The sequence below is a fragment of the Schistocerca piceifrons genome, chromosome X (genome assembly GCF_021461385.2).
Source record: "Schistocerca piceifrons isolate TAMUIC-IGC-003096 chromosome X, iqSchPice1.1, whole genome shotgun sequence".
In the NCBI taxonomy this organism is placed as follows: Eukaryota; Metazoa; Arthropoda; class Insecta; order Orthoptera; family Acrididae; genus Schistocerca; species Schistocerca piceifrons.
Window position 1 is genome coordinate 236190003 of NC_060149.1, and position 18928 is coordinate 236208930.

At 36.9% G+C, this 18928-nt stretch overlaps 1 protein-coding gene across 2 annotated transcripts in view; it reads left to right on the top strand.

Annotated features, from left to right (window-relative positions):
* The window catches only part of LOC124721235 (mucin-6-like), a 282929-nt gene that overhangs the window by 201647 nt on the left and 62354 nt on the right, over positions 1–18928 (top strand). For both annotated transcript variants that reach the window (XM_047246092.1, XM_047246093.1), the window contains exons 4-5: positions 3491–3628; positions 14391–15149. In XM_047246092.1, coding sequence (XP_047102048.1) covers positions 3491–3628; positions 14391–15149 — 897 coding nt within the window. The remainder of the gene's footprint in view (positions 1–3490; positions 3629–14390; positions 15150–18928) is intronic.

An 18928-nucleotide genomic window follows, 5' to 3' on the forward strand; every position in this document is an offset into this window, starting at 1 on the left:
GTCTTGCATACATACCATGTACATCAAGCCTTCTTCGCGTGTTACTTTATATCATCTTTCCGGTGCCAGCGACAAGGGCAGAATGTCAAGCCTTTTTCTCTGTTTCACAGAATCTTCAGGTTGCCTAGCCTATAGTTAGAAACTGTTGTCAGTTTTTAAATAACATATAAACTAATATTTAGTCATATGGTCAGCTATCTCTTATTTTATACGCTGCCAAACTGACAACAATATTTTGCTGCTGTTTGTCCAATAATATGTAAATTTGCTCCAATGCAATCTTAGCGAGCATGAGTTCTAATACCTAAAAGCAAAATCTTCTGTCCTACTCTCAAAAATACAGTTATCTACTCTGCAGATACGCAAGTGCTTTGTATATAATAGTTCTGAACAACACTACCCTGGTAACAACAGACTAAACTTTTGTGCTGTTTCTAGATGTTTCTCTGAGGTTTTGGTTTTTTTTTTGTCATTCCTTTATTTAGGAATTTATTTAACAATAACTGATGAGAAGGAGAAGACACCTCTTCATGACATACATGCTGTAGGGTAATAATTTGTCTGTATCAATGAGAGTTACTTATGACAGCAGTGATAGTGAAATACACCTGAGATATTATGGAGGTGAATGCTATCATATGCTTATCAAAACACTGTTTTGCATTTAATGAAGTTAAGCATCTATGTCATGTCATCATCCAGGAAGGAATTCGACCAGACCCTCAACTACTAGAAGTAGTACGTGTAAATCTTGATTCCCTCTACCGATGAGCAGAGAAAGAATTCATGGTTTAATTTGCAAAATCACTGATGCACATGCTAAGGAAAGACATTAAATTCCGCTAGATGACAGAGGGCAAGAATGTAGTCACACAGTAGAAAGGTCTTCAGATGTTAACCAGACCCTCATGTGCCTCGACTGTCAGAAGATATTCAACTTGTTACGTCTTCTTTTTCCTAGCCTCTGTCTACATCTACATGACTACTCTGCAGTTCACACTCAAATATCTTGTAGAGGGTTCATTGAACCACTTTCACTTTGTTTCACTACCATTCCACTCTCTAACAGAGCGGTGGAAAAATGAGAATGAAAAAATGAGAACTTAAATCTTTCTGTGCGTCTGATTTCTTTTATCTCATTACAGTGATTATTTCTCCTTGTGTAGGTGGGTGTCAACAAAATATTTTCGGGCTTGGAAGGGAACATAGGAGATTGAAATTTCATGAAGCGATCTTGCTGCAATGAAAAGTACCTTTGTTTTGATGATTGCTACCTGAACTCACATATAATATTGCTGACTCTCTCCCCCGTTTTCCAATTATACGAAACGAGCTGCCCTTTGTTGAACTTTTCCAATGTGCTCTGCCTTATCCTGTGTTATCACAAGGTTGGTATATTAACTTGGATTTGGCAGTGTTAGTAGTAAAGGGGGGATGAACGCCCTTTCTGCCGTCACCATTCAGCCTGCCCACTTCCCTCCAGATGGAATTTTTGTACCCCATCTTCCTGCATCCAATACTATCTCATGTGAAAGTGTGAGAACATTTTAAGTATGTTTACAGATCTTGTGCCTGAGATGTGACATGGATAATAGCTTGGTATTCACCTAGTCTGATGTGGGAAACCACCTAAAAGTCACATCCAAGCAGGCTAGCACACCAGCCCTCATTCTTATTTCTCTGGGTAGATTCGATCTAGTGCCAGTGCACCTCCCCAGATGCTAATGAATGTGAATATCCAGGCAGATATTCATGCTGTTGTGTGACAAGCAATTATGCTTTGAGTTATGTGGTAAGCTAAGAGGTGGATGGAAGAGAATATCCAGTAGGCTACAGGCACTGGTGGGTAAATGAAAACAAGCACAACAATTGCATTTCTGCCACCAAGTTGTAACAGCCCAGGTGGCTGCAAATGTAATCAGAACTGTCAGCTGACCTCAACCACGTAGGTGCTGATGGGTTACATCAACAGCCCCCGAGTCCATGGCAGTTGCATGTTGAAGCAGCAGAGGAATGGCATACGGCATGGCAGTACTGACAATCAAACTCCAGGCAGACTCAAAAAATACATTTATTGATAGATGTATGTAGATTAGAAGGCAGTGTTCCTCACAAACAGCTCTTGTAGGCAGCTCTAAGGGGATGGTGTTAGGTCTAGAGTTGTTCTAAGGACTTGGTTCTTTGAGGTGAAGCCACTGCAATGGATAGACATGACTTACAGTTTTCTTGATCAGGGAAGACTGGCATTTTTATGGGTCACATGCTGTTATGTGACCAACTTTTCTCAGTGACTCATAACCAATTCTTCAAACATGATTCTGTAAGATTTTCTTGAATTTACACCACAAATAACTTGTATTAAATGCTTTTGGACTCAGAAAACTTTAGCTAGTTTTATAATCTTCCCAACTGAAGTTATTTACAAGTATAGATTATCACAGAAGATAATATGCTTCCACCTCACCAGTTTCCATCACATCAAGATGTATCCCATAGATAGAATGCTTGTTTATACATTGGAAAGCACCTTCTAAACCCCTATTTGTATGACAGAAATCATTTCTTTCGTGACCTAATCATTCATAAGATACAGGCCTGTCATTTGTAAGTGGCTTTTCACCAGACATGTCAACTATTCAGCATGTCTTACACTTAGTCTGCACTTATGAAATTAATTCTGTAGCCAGTCAGTTTGAACTCCAAACATGGTAAAAATGCTGATATTTATTTGAAACCAATATAATTACCATTAATAATTGTTACTAAAATTTCTGATGTTTTTCAACCCTTCCCCTTCATTGTTTTCTTTTCCTCTCTTGTCTGTTTACTATTCATGCAGTTGTCATTCCTTTTGTAGATATATTAATGGTAATCATTTATCACATAAATGAGGTGAGGTATCGAGCAGTTGACATGCATTTATATAAGGCTGAAAGTGATGCTGAGCATTCAGAAAATGTCTTCTTCACTCAGTACTTTCCCATATCATTGTCATAATTCCTTTATTATTAAATGTGCTTAAACCTTTCTTTTACATTCCTTGTATGTTTACATATGCCTTCTCACTTCCACACCACAGCCCCCAAACTAATTATTGCTCTGTTCCATCAGATTTCTTTTACACATTGTCACACCAGTACAGCATTTCTGATACCACAGCCCTTGTACTTAACTTCTCACAAATCTTCAGGATATCACAATAAGACCAAATAATAACAATTATCTCTCTTTTGTGATGTTTCTTGTAATATATCAACAGATGGAGGAGTGAGAATATATTATTCTGTAATAAATGTCATTTTATAGTCTTGTGTCATCATTTTTTGAAAAACATGGTGTTACTTACCCATCAGTGTGCAGATTTTATTATAAACATGCTGCTTGAAATATTATTGAATAACCATTGTTTGCAATAAGGGAAAAGCTTATGTGATAGGAGTTTTTTAAAATTTATATATATTTTTGTTTATGAGTTTATATTGCATTGCAGGGAATGGCAGTATGCCAATGGTGAGTCCCCCCTATGTGACAGGAGTACCTCTCCCAGAACAAGTTGTGCCTGTAACTAGTGCCATCACCAGCTGGGGCATGCGGCCTCCACCTCCAGACCACACTTCTGTTTGGCCAGGTAAGCTAAGCACAATTTAGTTAGGCATTTCCATATGCTAATAACAATCTCAGGCAGGACCAGAGGGTTTTTCTTTGGATGGAGATTCAATAATTACATTTGTCATGGCAAACAAGTAAGACATTATCACAGTTATGTCAGACAAGAAAGAAGGAAGCTCATTCTTACAGACTTCAGTACTGCTTTCTGCTGTGTGCCCATCAGGATAGAAAAAGCAATCTTGGTAACAGCTACATAAGAAAGTGGTTTCTGGAACTCTGGGATACTGCTTTACGGTACAGGGAAAATACAGCAGAGAAACAAAAGTACTTTAAGGTGATGTAAGTAATAACAGCTCACTAAAAACCTAGCGTAGGAAACTTTTTTAATCATCTGGAACAAACTGGCTAGATTTGCAGAGGATTCCTGTGCAAAAGCTACAGACAATGATCATAAAGGGAAGGGAGAAAATTATAACACCCTAAAAGAGTTGCAAATTAAAATTGTATTTGCACATCAGGTATGTTCCATTGATATGCTGAAGTGAAATTATCATTTGTCAAGTGGCTATGTTCTAATTGGCTGTCCAAAATTAAGGTGGAAACAGTAAATCCATAGTAAGGTATAAGCCATACAGACAGATCCCAGATTGCAAGAAAGCTTTTTGAATCATATGATGCCTTGCTGCAGACAGGGTGTGAATTAGAGACAGTGAATTGGCTTGGTATGCTGTGACTAATTGATTTCTACTTCCATCAGACTGCCACATGTTTGTAACAAACTACCAACAAATAAACTCATGCAGATGTGAATTCTGTTTCAACTAACAATTTCACATTAACATTATGGCACTAGAACACACTTCCTGACTGAAAAAGAAATAAGGTCCCACTGCTGCATAACATCATGAATCATGAAAGAGAAACAAAGTCCCACTGCTGCATAATGTCATGAATCATTCAGTGACTCACACTGCAGCACTGCAGTGGTGGAATGTGGTTACAAGTCACATGGCAGCAATCAATAATAATCAATACAGTCCCCTAGGAAAAGACTAACCCGGTCTTTATTCACTAATCCTTCTATGGTCAGCTTCTCCAACTGTAGTCAGGTCTCCAATATAAGACAGTGGAAAGCTAACTGCAAAATGCCATCTGCTGTGAAAAAGCAACTTGAGGAACCATAATACATGCAGATATGCTCAATGATTTACACATATATCTTTCCAACCATAATTCGCAGACCACTGTGATGTGCACGGTAGAGGGTGCCTCCCAGTTCTGCATCTACATACATACTCCAGAAGTCACCATATGGTGCTTGGCATAGTGTACCTTGTATCACTACTACTCATTTCCTTTCCTGTTCTACTCACAAATAGAGGAAGGGAAAAATAACTGTCTACATGCCTCCGTATGTGTCCTAATTTTGCTGTCTTCATGGTCCTCACACAAAATGTGCATTGGTGACAGCAGAATCATTCTGCAATCAGTGTCTAAATTTTCTCAATAGTGTTCCATGAAAATAATGTCATCTTTCCTCGAGGGATTCCCACTTAAGTTCATGAAGCATCTCCGTAATAGTCATGTGTTGATCAAACCTACCTGTAACAAGTCTAGAAGCCTGTCTATGAATTTATTCGATCTCTTCCTTTAATCTGACCTGGTGGGGATCCCAAACACTTGAGCAGTACTCAAGAATGAGTCGCACTAGTGTTCTGTATGAGATCTTGTTTACAGATAAACCACTCTTTCATAAAATTCTCATAATAATCTGAAGTTGACAATTTGCCTTTCTGAAACTAAAATTATATTCCATCCAGACCTGGTGATTTACTTTTTTTAACTCTTTCAGTTACTTCCTAATGTCAGGGATACCTATTACTATGTCCTCCATATGGGAATCTGTATAGAGGTCGAACAACAGTATGTTGTATGATTCTCCTGCATGAATGGTTTCTAAACTTCACCTTTTCTTTTTCTGTTCTTGATTGTACACCAGATTAGTCAGTGAGTGACTGGATGGAAGCCTTTGACCTGCTTTGCAATTTTACATAGGATCAGAATTTTCTCAGGCTCACATCAAGATCTTTTGCCAAGGTATGATGGTGGTAATTGTTGTAGGCTTTGCACACAAATCTTTTTACAGCCACATGAATTTCTAGTAACTTTTGCCTGTCATCATTTCCACATTCTTTTTTGAACTCAGAGTGCAACAGTTTCTACTTTTCCCAATTTTCTTATTAAACCACAGTGTTTTTTTTTTCCATCCTTCATCCACTTTCTATGCATATACTTCTCCAGGGCAGGATTTACAGTCTGTTTAAACATTGCCCTTAATTCATTTATGTCACTAGTTTGCTTTGTTTAAATTGAAACCTCCATCCCTGATATTAAGCTTTCAGACATCTTTATTTTTGAATAGACTGCATTTCATGATTATATTTAAAACAGTGCTCTGTGACAGCAGACTGCTTGGTTGTTTTACCTAGTTTTGATGCTGATGTTCCTTGCATCATTCCTCAGCTGTTCTAATAGTCTGCCGTGCAAGGAATGTCATACACACCTAGTTTTCCAGAGACCTAGATCATCTTTAACATTTCAAAGAAAACTTTTTATCTTTGTTGAAGGCAGCAAAACACATTGGATGCCACATTTCTGGTAGCAGTCTACCCATTTTTTCCTGATATTGGGTAACCGTAAGGTAAGTAAGCGAGTCTTGGCTTCTCTTTCTCTGTCTCAGTCTTTTTCTCAGGCATTCTTGATTTTATAATACTGCAGTGCCTGTGGCCTTCAAAAGTACGACGCAAAATTGCATGTCCTTTGGACATGCATGCGTGTCCAAAGGAACAATCCTTGCAGTGACTCCAGCTATTATGAAATACATGAAGTGTATATACATTTCCAAATACGGACAACCATCAGTTGTATAATGGAATGATGACAGTGAAAATGTGTGCTGGACTGCAACTCAAACCCAGATTTCCCACTCATTGCAAGTGGTCACCTTTCCATTAGCCTATCTGAATGCAGCTCACAGCCAGACTCACACTCCCATATGTGGTTAACTGTGTGTTTTACAACCTGCACTTGTACATTCATGTGTATATTCCTGTGCAAGGAAGATATTTTAATTGAAAGTCACTTTCATGTATTCTTGCATGTCCCAATTAACTTTACATCATACTTCTGAAGAACACAGGCACTGCAATATCATATTTATCCAGTAATACCGGGCATGTGACTTTCAATTAAAAATGTCTCCTCTGTACAGGAATATACATTTGAATGTACGAGTGCAGACTGTAACACATGGTTGATGGCATATGGAAGTTTGGGTCTGGCCATGAGTCATACCTGTATAGCCTAATTAGGGCAATTGGTTGCAATAAGTGAGATCCAGGTTCAAGTCCCATCTGGCACAGGCTTTTCATTGTCATCATTCCATTATACAGCTGATTGTTGTCCATATTCACAAATGCGAATACATTTCATGTTCTTGATTTTGGGTGCAACACCTGCCCAATTTGACAATATGAGTACCCATTCCTTTGAACACTGTTTATAGGCATTCTAATTCTTTGGCAATACTCTATCTAAAAGTGTTTGAGCTCTATGGACCAGCATCTTTAGCACTGACCTTCTTTGTGGTAGATGGTGATGGCCTGAGGTATAGAGATAACTCACTGTACTTGGGTTTCCTGTACACACTGTGACTGGAAAATCTATCGAGTTTTCAGTTAACTTAACACATCACGGAGTGGTAGCTGGCCCTCTATTTGAAGTTCTATTTTGAATTTGGTTTTAGGGTGGATAGAGTTTAAATGATCCATTCCATTTGGTTACACCACAAAAGTGTCATCCACGTATCAATAAAAACATGTTAGTTTGGACTGCAGCTCCATAATGCTGACCATAGTATCTGTATCCCAGAGTTGAAATTGAATGAGGTGATGCAAAAAGTGAGTGGAGTTATGAATGTGGTGTTCTCACCTCCACACAAATAACCCATTTCCATGCTCACAAGATTTATATTTATTTAGAAAAGTCTTACCAAAATTGCAAGGAATGGCACCTGATGTGTGAGGTAGGGGAGGGGTGAGGGTACCAAATGATACATGAGACAGCATGGTTGCAAATGACACATTGCTTGTGTGGAAAAACAAACTGGGGAGGGGGGAGGGGGGGGGGGCACAAAATGGTATGTCACTTGTGTGGAAAAATGTTCTCCAGCTGACCTCATTACTTTGAATGTATTTCATTTATGTTGCCAGCTGGTATATAGATGAGCCAGTATTACTATCATTTATTCCTTATGTACCTTAGGAAGGCTATTTAGTTATGGTGCCACAAGTGTTTGAGCTGTAAGATCCTTAATGATGTTACATGGCAAGCCTAACTCAATGAGAAGAGTCATCATCTTCCCATCAGTATTATTCATAGGATTGATCTCTACGTGTCTATAGCCAGCCAGCATCATTCGAAAGATCAAATCTCTTTTATTACAGCGCACACATGACATGACATTGCCCTTGTTTACCGGTAGAATTGTAGTTTTATCTTTTTGTATTAATGACAATATTGTGACAGAATATGTCTCATAGATTTTTATAAGGATTTTCCTAACATAAATTTCCTTGATTTCACAAACTTGCAGCCACGATTATATAGTCATGTTTGTAATCACAGACTTGTGTCAGCAACTTTAATCAGCACATCTGAAGCACATCTCAAATTCAGTTTTGTCCTTACAGTGAAATTTTTAGATTGTAGGGGTGTACATCATTTATGGTGATCATTTTATGACTACTGATTATGGCATCACATTTACAAATAAAAAATGAAGTTGCACACTTACTTACATCCTATCTACTCAGCTATTTAAGTTCAATAGTAAACAAAGACTGATGCTTCAATGTAGCAATTTCGTACCTAATAGGTGCCAAATAAATAGGGAAACTTTCACTCATTTGCTTCTGACAGTCCAAAATATGTTGAGAATATAGTGAAATCAGAGGCACCAGCCATGCATTCATTTTATGTGTTTGTTGACTTGATTGGCATGTGAATGACTGACCAATAAAAGAAAAACCATGAGTGAGCCCATAACTCAATGGAGCGAATGATGAATGTGCTGTGCCAAGCAAGTGGCAGGCTGTGGCTATTTGTCATTACTAACTGTGTGCAAATTTCAAATAACTTCATTAATACATGGGCTGTGGCCTTCTGTCTAAAAATTATTTGTCTAATGAGGTAGTGATGTTGATTATTTAAAACAGTTTAGTTTCATGACTGAATCGTAAGCAAATCCTCCCTGTATTTACTCCCCAGAAAATTTCATTTTACCCCTCAGGGGGTAATTACCCCCAGGTTGGCTACCACTGTTCTATGTCCATCATACTGGAACTAAATTATGTCCATTCATTTTCTAAATGGAACCCTAACAACTACTCATCTGCTCTTTCTATCAAAAATTCTCTCCTAGCCTTCTTGATGGATTTATTAACTTTAGTAACTGACATCACTGTAAAGGCATTATGATCCTAATCTCTGTCTCTGCATCATCACTGACAAAAGTTTAGGTCTATTTGAAGCTACAATGTCTAAAATGTGTCCATTGCTTGTGGGCTGTTAAACTAGCTGCTCAAGACACCTTTCAGAAAACTATTTCAAAACTGCTTCATAAGACTATCTATTGGTACCACCTGCAGTGAATCCATGGAAATACCAGTCTATATTAGTAGGTTAAAATCACCTCCAACTAACATTGCATTATAAAATTATTTCTATAAAAATAGTCTTAATCAGGTGTAAGTGTGAGCAGTGGTCTTTATGCCTCTCCAGAGCAGCCTGCTCCATGCCACTATCTCATGCTATCAGCATGGAATAAAATGGTCTGATGATAATACTATAAGAGATCAAAACCAGTCACTGAATATGTAAATAACTTACGTGTGGTCAAGACTGCTTTTATGGAGATAATTTTATTACAGTTTTACTGACCACAGATTTTTGCATGGACAATGTTCCAAACAGTTCTTAATATTGCATGGTCTGCATATTTTCACACTACTGAGTGTAGAGTTCGTTTGAATTATTTTAAGACTGTCATGGTGGAATTGGTTGGCTGGTAAGGACATCTCATAATTAACTTGAGTTCATCTAAACCTGTTGCATGCATACAGATAACTTTCAGTCACTCTTACTCCTATTTGGTATGAATCCCACACACTTGAGCAATATTCTAGGATAGGTTATATGAGTGTTATGTAAACACTGTTACTTACAAACTGTCTGGATTTCCAAGTATATTGCCAGTGAACCCATGTCTGCCTCCTGCTTGGTCTACAACTGAACCTATGTGATTACTCAGCTCTAAATACTCACAAATTATTACAACCAGGTTTTTTTGTAAGTTAACTGATTACACCTGTGATTCACCAATATTTTAGTTGTAGGTTATTATGCTTCTGCATTTAGGAAAATTCATACTTTTACATTCCTGAACGTTTAAAGCAAGTTGCCAGTCTTTGCACCACTCTAAAATCTTATCAAAATCTGACTGGATATTCATGCAGCTTTTTCAGACAGTACTTCATTGTAGATAACTGTGTCACCTGTAAAAATTATTGAGTTAATATTCATGTTCTCTGCAGGTCATTTGAGTATCCTATATAAGGTTATCTTCGAGCTAGATCCCAAGAAATTTAGTATTAGCTACACTTGTGATATCTGTCTCTGATAATTGAATTTTTATATCCTCTTCACAGTTTCTCCTGACAATATGCAAATTTAATGCTATTGTTCTACTTTTATTTATCATTAGTTTGTTTTGTTTGAACCAGTTTACAACAGTAGTTAATGTCTCAGAAGTGTTGTCTGCAACATTTCTGCTGTCTTCCCACTGACTAAAATGCTCGTGTCATCTGCAAACTGGATAGTGCTATGACTCTGTTTTGCTGGACCCAGCACTGAGGCCTCTGGTACATGATGCTTTACTTACGTGTAATCAAAATAGTGTCTGGTTGGTTTATTATCTTCTTAAGGCTGTATTTCTACTACTTGCTTGTGGCCAGTAACATATGATATAAGCCAGTTGTTAGGTGTACCTCTGATACAAATACTATCAAGTTTCTGAAGCAATAGGATGTGATGTGTGATGTCAAAGGCCTTAGGCAGATCAAGGCATATGCCAGTCACTTTTCCTCCATTATCAAGTTTTTGGAGCACTTCACTTAGAAATTCAAATATTGCTGTTTCTGTTGATCAGCCTTTCCGGAAACCACATTGAGCAGTGGATACTATATTGCACTTTTCTAGACAATCTAACAACCTGTTATGAAAAATTTTTTCTAGTATTTTCTAAAATACAGATAGCAAAGCAACAGGTCTATAATTGGTTATGTCTTCTTTCTTGCCCATTTTGAACAGTGGCTTGAGTTTCACTATCTTTAAGCAGGAAGGAAAGATTCAAGTTGTGAATGAACTATTGAAAAGGTGGTCTAATGGTAGTGAAATAAGGCCACATGGATTTTTAATGACATAATCCAGAATTTCTTCCATACAAATTTTGTTCTTGACTTACTAATTGCTAGTATAATTTCTTTAATGTTGGTTGGGGGAAGAAATAGGGGGTCAGGGTTTCTATTTAGATTTGCTAGTGATGTGGTAGAATTTTTATTGGATGATTTCATACCACAGATTAACTGTTCTCTAATATTTGGAAAGTATGTATTAAAAGCTTGTTTGGTGTCTTGGTCTAGCTGGAGGTTTACATATAAATTTTTGTTTATTTGTTATTGGGGAGGGGTCCTCGATATTTGACTGTCTCCCACATTCTTTTATGACTTCATGAAGCACTCTTATAATTCTTGAAAGACACCAGAAATTCTTCAGTAACATTTTATGTTTTTGAAATTTCATTAAGTCCCCTTCTTTCAGCTCAAGATATTTCAATACCTGTTGTTAGACAGGAAACATTTCTTTTATTAGCTTTGAATCTTTGGTTTTTAACTGGAAAAGAAATACTGAAATCATGTGAGAATATTTCCATGAATATGTCAGATTTTTTACATGTTTTTTACTTACAACATACATACAACCATTAACTCCCCAACTAGAGTCATACAACTGTATATATCATCCCAAGTTTCTGTTTTCAGTTAGTGCCTGAGGAATTCTAAGTTTTGCTTGTGGGAGTTCAATAAATTGTGCTTAATGATCACTGAAACCTATTCATATTTTCAGTTTTGTATAAATGTTTGTTTTTATTAGTACCTGATCTAGAGTACTGCTCAATGACTCTAGTAGGGGAGTTAATGGTTGTGTGTATGTTGTAAATTTCTCATAAGGCTGCAATGTTTAATCTGTCCTTTTAGTTCTTGTTGAAATCTATGTTAAAGTCAACAAACATGATAGTTGTTTTACTAAGCACTTTTATACTGTTAAATGCCTACTCAAGAATTTTGAGGAAAGTAGTTATGTTTCCATCTGGGCTTCTATATATACAAATAATAATTTCATTTAAATTAGTCAATTCTGTAGTAGAAATTTGGAAGTAATACTCTTTCTCCCAGCTGATCAGTGAACTTTAAGCAACAGTGTTTGATGTCTTCTCTAACGTACATGCAGGTTTCTCCAAGAGTAGCACTCTATCCTTGTAAGTGACATACTTTCTGTTAACTATTGTTCACTAACAAATATAACTGACACTTCTTTTAATTCATATGGTAACAGTACTTCTATCTCATAAACTTTATTTGATAGGGCCTGCACATTTTGGTAAAGGAGCCTAAATTTTGATGATCACTTACTTACTTGGTTCCTTAGGCCTACCTTGTGTTTAACAGTTACTCATGAAATACCATTCATTACACTTTACTGTTGTGGTTTTCTTTCCAGTGTGATATTTTACAGAATGAATTTAACATTTCTCAGGAATCACTCTCCATAAAAAACATTGTGGTTCTTTTTGGTTGTGCGTGGGGTGAGTTGAAGTGAAGTGACTAGATGTTCCAGCTGTGATTTTTGGAGTTGTAACTTGGGGCACTGCAACTAAACTTGATGGAGATCCTCTCCTTCTTGCTTCAGCTTTGTCTGGAATCATTGGAGTATTTGGTTCTTCACTTGAAATTGTCATGGTTTAGCATGTGTAGTTTCCTTGGTCTCATATGATATGCTTTATAGAATGTCTCATGGAAGTATTACAGTGTGTGTGTGTGTGTGTGTGTGTGTGTGTGTGTGTGTGTGTGTGTGTGTGTGTGTGGTTGGTTGGTTGTTTCGGGGAAGGAGACCAGACAGCGAGGTCATCGGTCTCATCGGATTAGGGAAGGACGGGGAAGGAAGTCGGCCGTGCCCTTTGAAAGGAACCATCCCGGCATTTGCCTGGAGCGATTTAGGGAAATCACGGAAAACCTAAATCAGGATGGCCGGACGCGGGATTGAACCCTCGTCCTCCTGAATGCGAGTCCAGTGTCTAGCCACTGCGCCACCTCGCTCGGTGTGTGTGTGTGTGTGTGTGTGTGTGTGTGTGTGTGTGTGCGTGTGTGTGAGCGCATGCGCACGCACTCGCGCATGTGCATGGCTGTGTCTGATATGGAGAAGAAACAACTCTGTACCAAGTGGCTGTACATGTGTGATACCAAGTATGCAAAACAGGTGAAGACTGGAGAATGAAACTAAAAATAAATATAAGTAATGAGAGGAGAATAGCAGAGAATGCATGGCAGATAGAAGAGAGTATTTAATATCATATAATGATAGAGATGTTTCGCTGATATTCATTTGTGTTGTAAGTAAAAACTCTCTTAGGAGAAAGTGTGTCTTCTGTAACATGTTTTCTAATGTCACAATGCCAAAATTAGCATATTTTGATGTTATTCATGCTTCTGATTGGCAGAATCAGTTTCATGAAGGATCTAATCAATTTTAGCAAAGGTGAAGTAGCTAAATTTAATTTCTGCAAAGAGATTAAGCTATTCAATTAAACTGAATAATGTGTCAATAAAATTACAAAAAATTTTGTGTATTGTAGTTCTGACCTGCATGAATGCTTTTTAATAAAGTCTGCCTTACAGTATGAATTATATTAAGTGACACATTTGTGATATATATATATGTGTGTGTGTGCGAGTGTATACCTGTCCTTTTTTCCCCCTAAGGTAAGTCTTTCCGCTCCCGGGATTGGAATGACTCCTTACCCTCTCCCTTAAAACCCATATCCTTTTGTCTTTCCTTCTCCTTCCCTCTTTCCTGACGAGGCAACCATTGGTTGCGAAAGCTAGAATTTTGTGTGTATGTTTGTGTTTGTTTGTGTGTCTATCGACCTGCCAGCGCTTTTGTTTGGTAAGTTTCATCATCTTTATATATATATATATATATATATATATACCTTAGGGTAAGTCTTTCCGCTCCCGGGATTGGAATGACTTCTTACCCTCTCCCTTAAAACCCACATCCTTTCGTCTTTCCCTCTCCTTCCCTCTTTCCTGACGAAGCAACCGTTTGTTGCGAAAGCTTGAATTTTGTGTGTATGTTTGTGTTTGTTTGTGTGTCTATCAACCTGCCAGTGCTTTTGTTTGGTAAGTCTCATCATCTTTGTTTTTAGATATATTTTTCCCACCTGGAATGTTTCCCTCTATTATATATATATAGACAATTTTGTGTTTTATGCCAATGTTTCAATAGTGGATGCTGTTGCATTAAAAACAGAAAATTTACAATAAAAACAAACAAATTACATAACTTTGTATAACATTTTCTAATTATTACAAATTTCATTTCAGATATGGAACCTCCTAAAGAGCAAATATATTCCACAGATTTCTCTGATAGTTATGGTGACTCAGAACTGTCACATTCTCCACCAGTCACAGTGATGACAACAGCAAGTTTCTCTACCTCTGTCAAAGAGATTACTGACATTAAATCACCAAGTAAAAATGACAGTGTGGATGCATCAGGAGCTGAAACAGATCCTGGAAATGTATTACATGACCATAAAAGTGGGAGTTCACAGAAGAGTGAGAAGGAAACAGTACAAACAGAAACAGCTTCATCAGCAAATAACAACTCACTTGCTCCATCAAATACCTCTCTCAAACATGAAACTGATCCCACATCAGCTATAGCAGATGTTGAAAAACCATCACTGCATACTACTTCAGCAGTTGAAACAGTAAATGAGACAACAACTACAACTGTTTCCACTAAAGCAACAACACCCAAGACTGTTGTTGATAAAGTATCTACATCGAAAGCACCACCAACAAAATCAACAACCATGAAACCCACTACACCAAAGCAGAGCACACCAAAGACCACTTTGCCAAAAACAACATCAACAGAAAAAATTACTGTTCCAAGACGAACTTCAGTGACACTTCCAGAAACAACAACAGCTATCTCTCCAACAGAAGCACTTGGCATTGGAGTAGCAGAGCCAGTTCTAGAATCATCAATGCATGAATGGCCAATACATCAGATTCACACAGCAAAACTTCCTGATTCAGCAACAAATTTCCATACTGCATCACAGTCAACAGGTCAGTATGTTTGTTGTATAGCATTTTAATGTTGTATTGTATCATTTGTGGTCACAGTGCTCTTGATACATTGAAGTAATTTTCTTCACAGTCCTTCCTAGTAATCTGTTTACATTTACATGTTGTTTATATAAATGTTTCCTTGAAATATAAGTGTAGCTTTAGATATATTTTAAAAAATGTTAACTGACGTAGAATTCTTACTGTCTATTGACTTACTCACAAACTTTGAATATTGTGGTTTTGTATTTAAAAATATGTGTGTAGTGTGATTAGGGATGTAAAAATCGTTATGTCATTTTGTGTCTGTTGAACTGCCACAACTCATTCTGCTCATAAGTTCGCTTTAACTTACTTTTTTATATCTATCTAATGTGATAAATTCCCGTTTAATTTCATGTAAAATTTCAGTCCATGTGACTTATTAGTGTTTATGACAAACATCTTAATAATAGAAAAAAATATAGTCCTTCTCACCTCTCCAATGTAATTGTCAGATTATTTCTTTATCTGTAATTTGCTTGTTGTGTCACATTGCAGGTGCATTTTATATGAGAAAATATACTAAATATTTGAGGAAATACTTATCTAAACTTCCAGACTTCTTGCAATATTAGAACACAACCAAATGCTTGCATCTGTTGAAGTATTGTGGGTGTATTTTAAAATGAAGACCAATAACGATAGTGTAGAAATTGTTTCTGAACTAAATTACAACTAGAAGTCAGTAATACTAAAATGCAGTAAATAATATGTAATGGCTTTTTAAAAAGTGTTAGAGTTCAGTCTTCTGTCAGAACAACTAAATACTTTCAAAGCACATTACACGTCTCATTATTATTCTGGCAATGGAATTAATTGTGTTAATTCTTTACTTTCTATTTGAATAATTTTCAGAATGTAGCCTACTGTATTTTGTTCAGTTATGCACCAAAGTTCAGCTCTCCCATTAACTTTCTAATCTCAGTTAATATATTAGTAATGCCATTGCAATTGTTTAATACATATAAGTAACTTGACCTCAGATTTATAAAATATATTCAATGTTTTCAACGAAATTTGGCCTGATAACAAAGGAACCATTTATAGAAACTGTATCTATCAAATAAATTTGACTATAAGTATGAGATTAGTTTCAAAAGACATCAAGATTTCTACAGAGGAAAGGATAAAAGGTTGAATATATATACACACATAGATGACATTTTTATGTGTATGAAAAATCCAATGACACAGATAATGCTGAAAGGAACTGAAGAATTATGTACTGCAAATAGAAGCCAGGAAATCTACTGTATGGCCAATTGTACAAGCACCTGCTGGCTGCCTGTTCAGGTCACAGGCAGTTTCCAAAGAACTTTCCTTTAAACAAAAAACTTTGACAGTAATCGTTGACTAAACCACTGGGCAAATGACAAAAAATGAAGAGAAGTTAATACAATTTCTTTTCATTTAACAACTATTGGACAGAAGAGACAAAGAAGCAATGTATTATGAGGGTGTGTTACTGAAAAACTACATTAGGCGAAATCAACTATTGATAACACAGAAAAGGGGTACCAAGAAAGGAAACATTGTGATTGCAGGTATAAATGTGAAAAATGTTACACTAAAAATATTGATCCAGCACTAGTTCAAAATGGTTCTGAGCACTACGGGACTAAACATCTGAGGTCATCAGTCCCCTAGGCTTAGAACTACTTAAACCTAACTAACCTAAGGACAGTACACACATCCACGCCCGAGGCAGGATTCGAACCTGCGACCGTAGCAGCAGCGCAGTTCCGAACTGAAGTGCCTAGAACCGTTCAGCCACAACAGCCAGATCCAGCACTAGTATAATAATATGATTGTGCTGCAGTGGGAGAGATCATAATGATCACAACTATAAATATAATGAGAATTACAGTAGCAAACCAGATAAAACACCTAAAGAATGAAGTCTTTAACTAGACAGAAAATCATAAGTGATGGGTCTATAATAACAAAAATACTGGTGATTGAAAAGTATACAGTATAGTAGTGTAGTAATTATGATTAGAACTGTAGGAATACCAAACCGTCATTGGTTGATTCACACAAAAAATAAAGAAATAAAAATGTGTCAGTCACAATAATGAAAGAATGAATAAGTGGGCTTTAGCACAAAGAGCTGCTCTAAAAAAATAAGGAAGTCATTATAAATTTTGGCCAGGCCCCTAAGACCTATTTGTCATGCATCCTAAAGCCCTATATTATCATTTTTCTAGATTGGCCAGAGTGAAAAAAGGAAGAGGAAGATGGGGTTTAATGGAACTACACAAAAAACGAAAGTTTAGGAAGAGATGTTGAAACAGTGGGAGTGTGTTGAAAAGGGGGAAGGGAGGATGGCAGACCGAAAATAGTAAATGTTTAGAAATGCCAATATGAACCTGTGGTGGATAGGTTGGACTAGGAAGATAGGTAAATAAAACAAGGTGGGAGATGCTGAAAAAGTTAAAACAAAGTAAGATAAAGAATATTTTGATAAATGGCATGCATGATGATGTTACAAACTTTTATAGATGATGGAGAATGGTAAATGTATCAATTACTGGTAAAGGACCCCAGTCTGGAGATGACAAAGTCAAAAGTTATAAGCGAAACTCATTCTCATAACTCTGACAGTGGACTTCTTTAATGCAAGCTCTTTGTTTTCCATATTTTGGGAGGAGATAATATGGGCCAAAACTAGAAAAAAAAGTCCAGTAGACATCGGCGCTAAAGAGCATATCTTACAATTTGCTCATCTGAGATACAGGGAAACACATCTCTTCCACTGAACAAGTGTTCATAGCTCTTAAGGTATGAACTTTAGAGCCCATGTTTACTGAACATTTTTTCTTCTTTTTGTCTATACTACCTCCTCCCAAAATATGGAAAACAAAGAACTTGCTGTAGAAGTGATCCACTGTCAGCGGTATCACAATAATTTTCATTAAAAACTTCAGACTCGGTCATTTCCAGACCAGGTCCCCTTATGTCAAATTAATACATCTCCCCTTCCTCATAATCTCTGAAAGTTTGTAACATCATTGTGAAATCAGCCTGTATAAGCCAGTGGTGAGTTATCATAAGACAAGTCATAATGAGGTGGCAACAGAGGGGTTGGGGGTGATGTTGTTGACAAATTTCCACCATCAGAGTTTAGACACACATATACCAATGTTTGTATACAACTCCTGTTCACTCTAAATAACTCTCATTGATTTCTCTTTTAGCGTTGCTATCATTACCTTTTTATTTCCTAATTTTTTGCATATTAACTTATTTGTGTTATTTGTCTCTTACCTGGAGTGCCAACCAGACTGCAGTATTTTCATTCCATTTAATTTTATTGCTAGGACCTGATTATCTTTACCTATTGCCAGGTTTAGGACATTTTTTCTTTGAGTGTCTATTTCTTTGGCTGCCTTTTGTACTCAAAATTCTTGCAATTGAGAGCTGAGTATTGTCATCTTTTTTCTTTTTGCTGATCATATATTTTTATTTTTGGTCCGATACAATTACTTTTGTGTTTTTGAAAACTGTTTCTACTATATACACTGATCAGCCAGAACATTATGACCACCTACCTAAAAACCAGTATGTCCACTTCTGGCACAGTTAACAATGGTGATGTGTCATGGCATGGAAGCAGTGAGGCCTTGGTACATCGCTGGAGGGAGCTGGCACTGTATCTTCATACACAAGTCACCTAATTCCCATGAATTCTGGGGGGGGGGGGGGTGGCAATGTGCTCTGGCACTATGTTATATCAC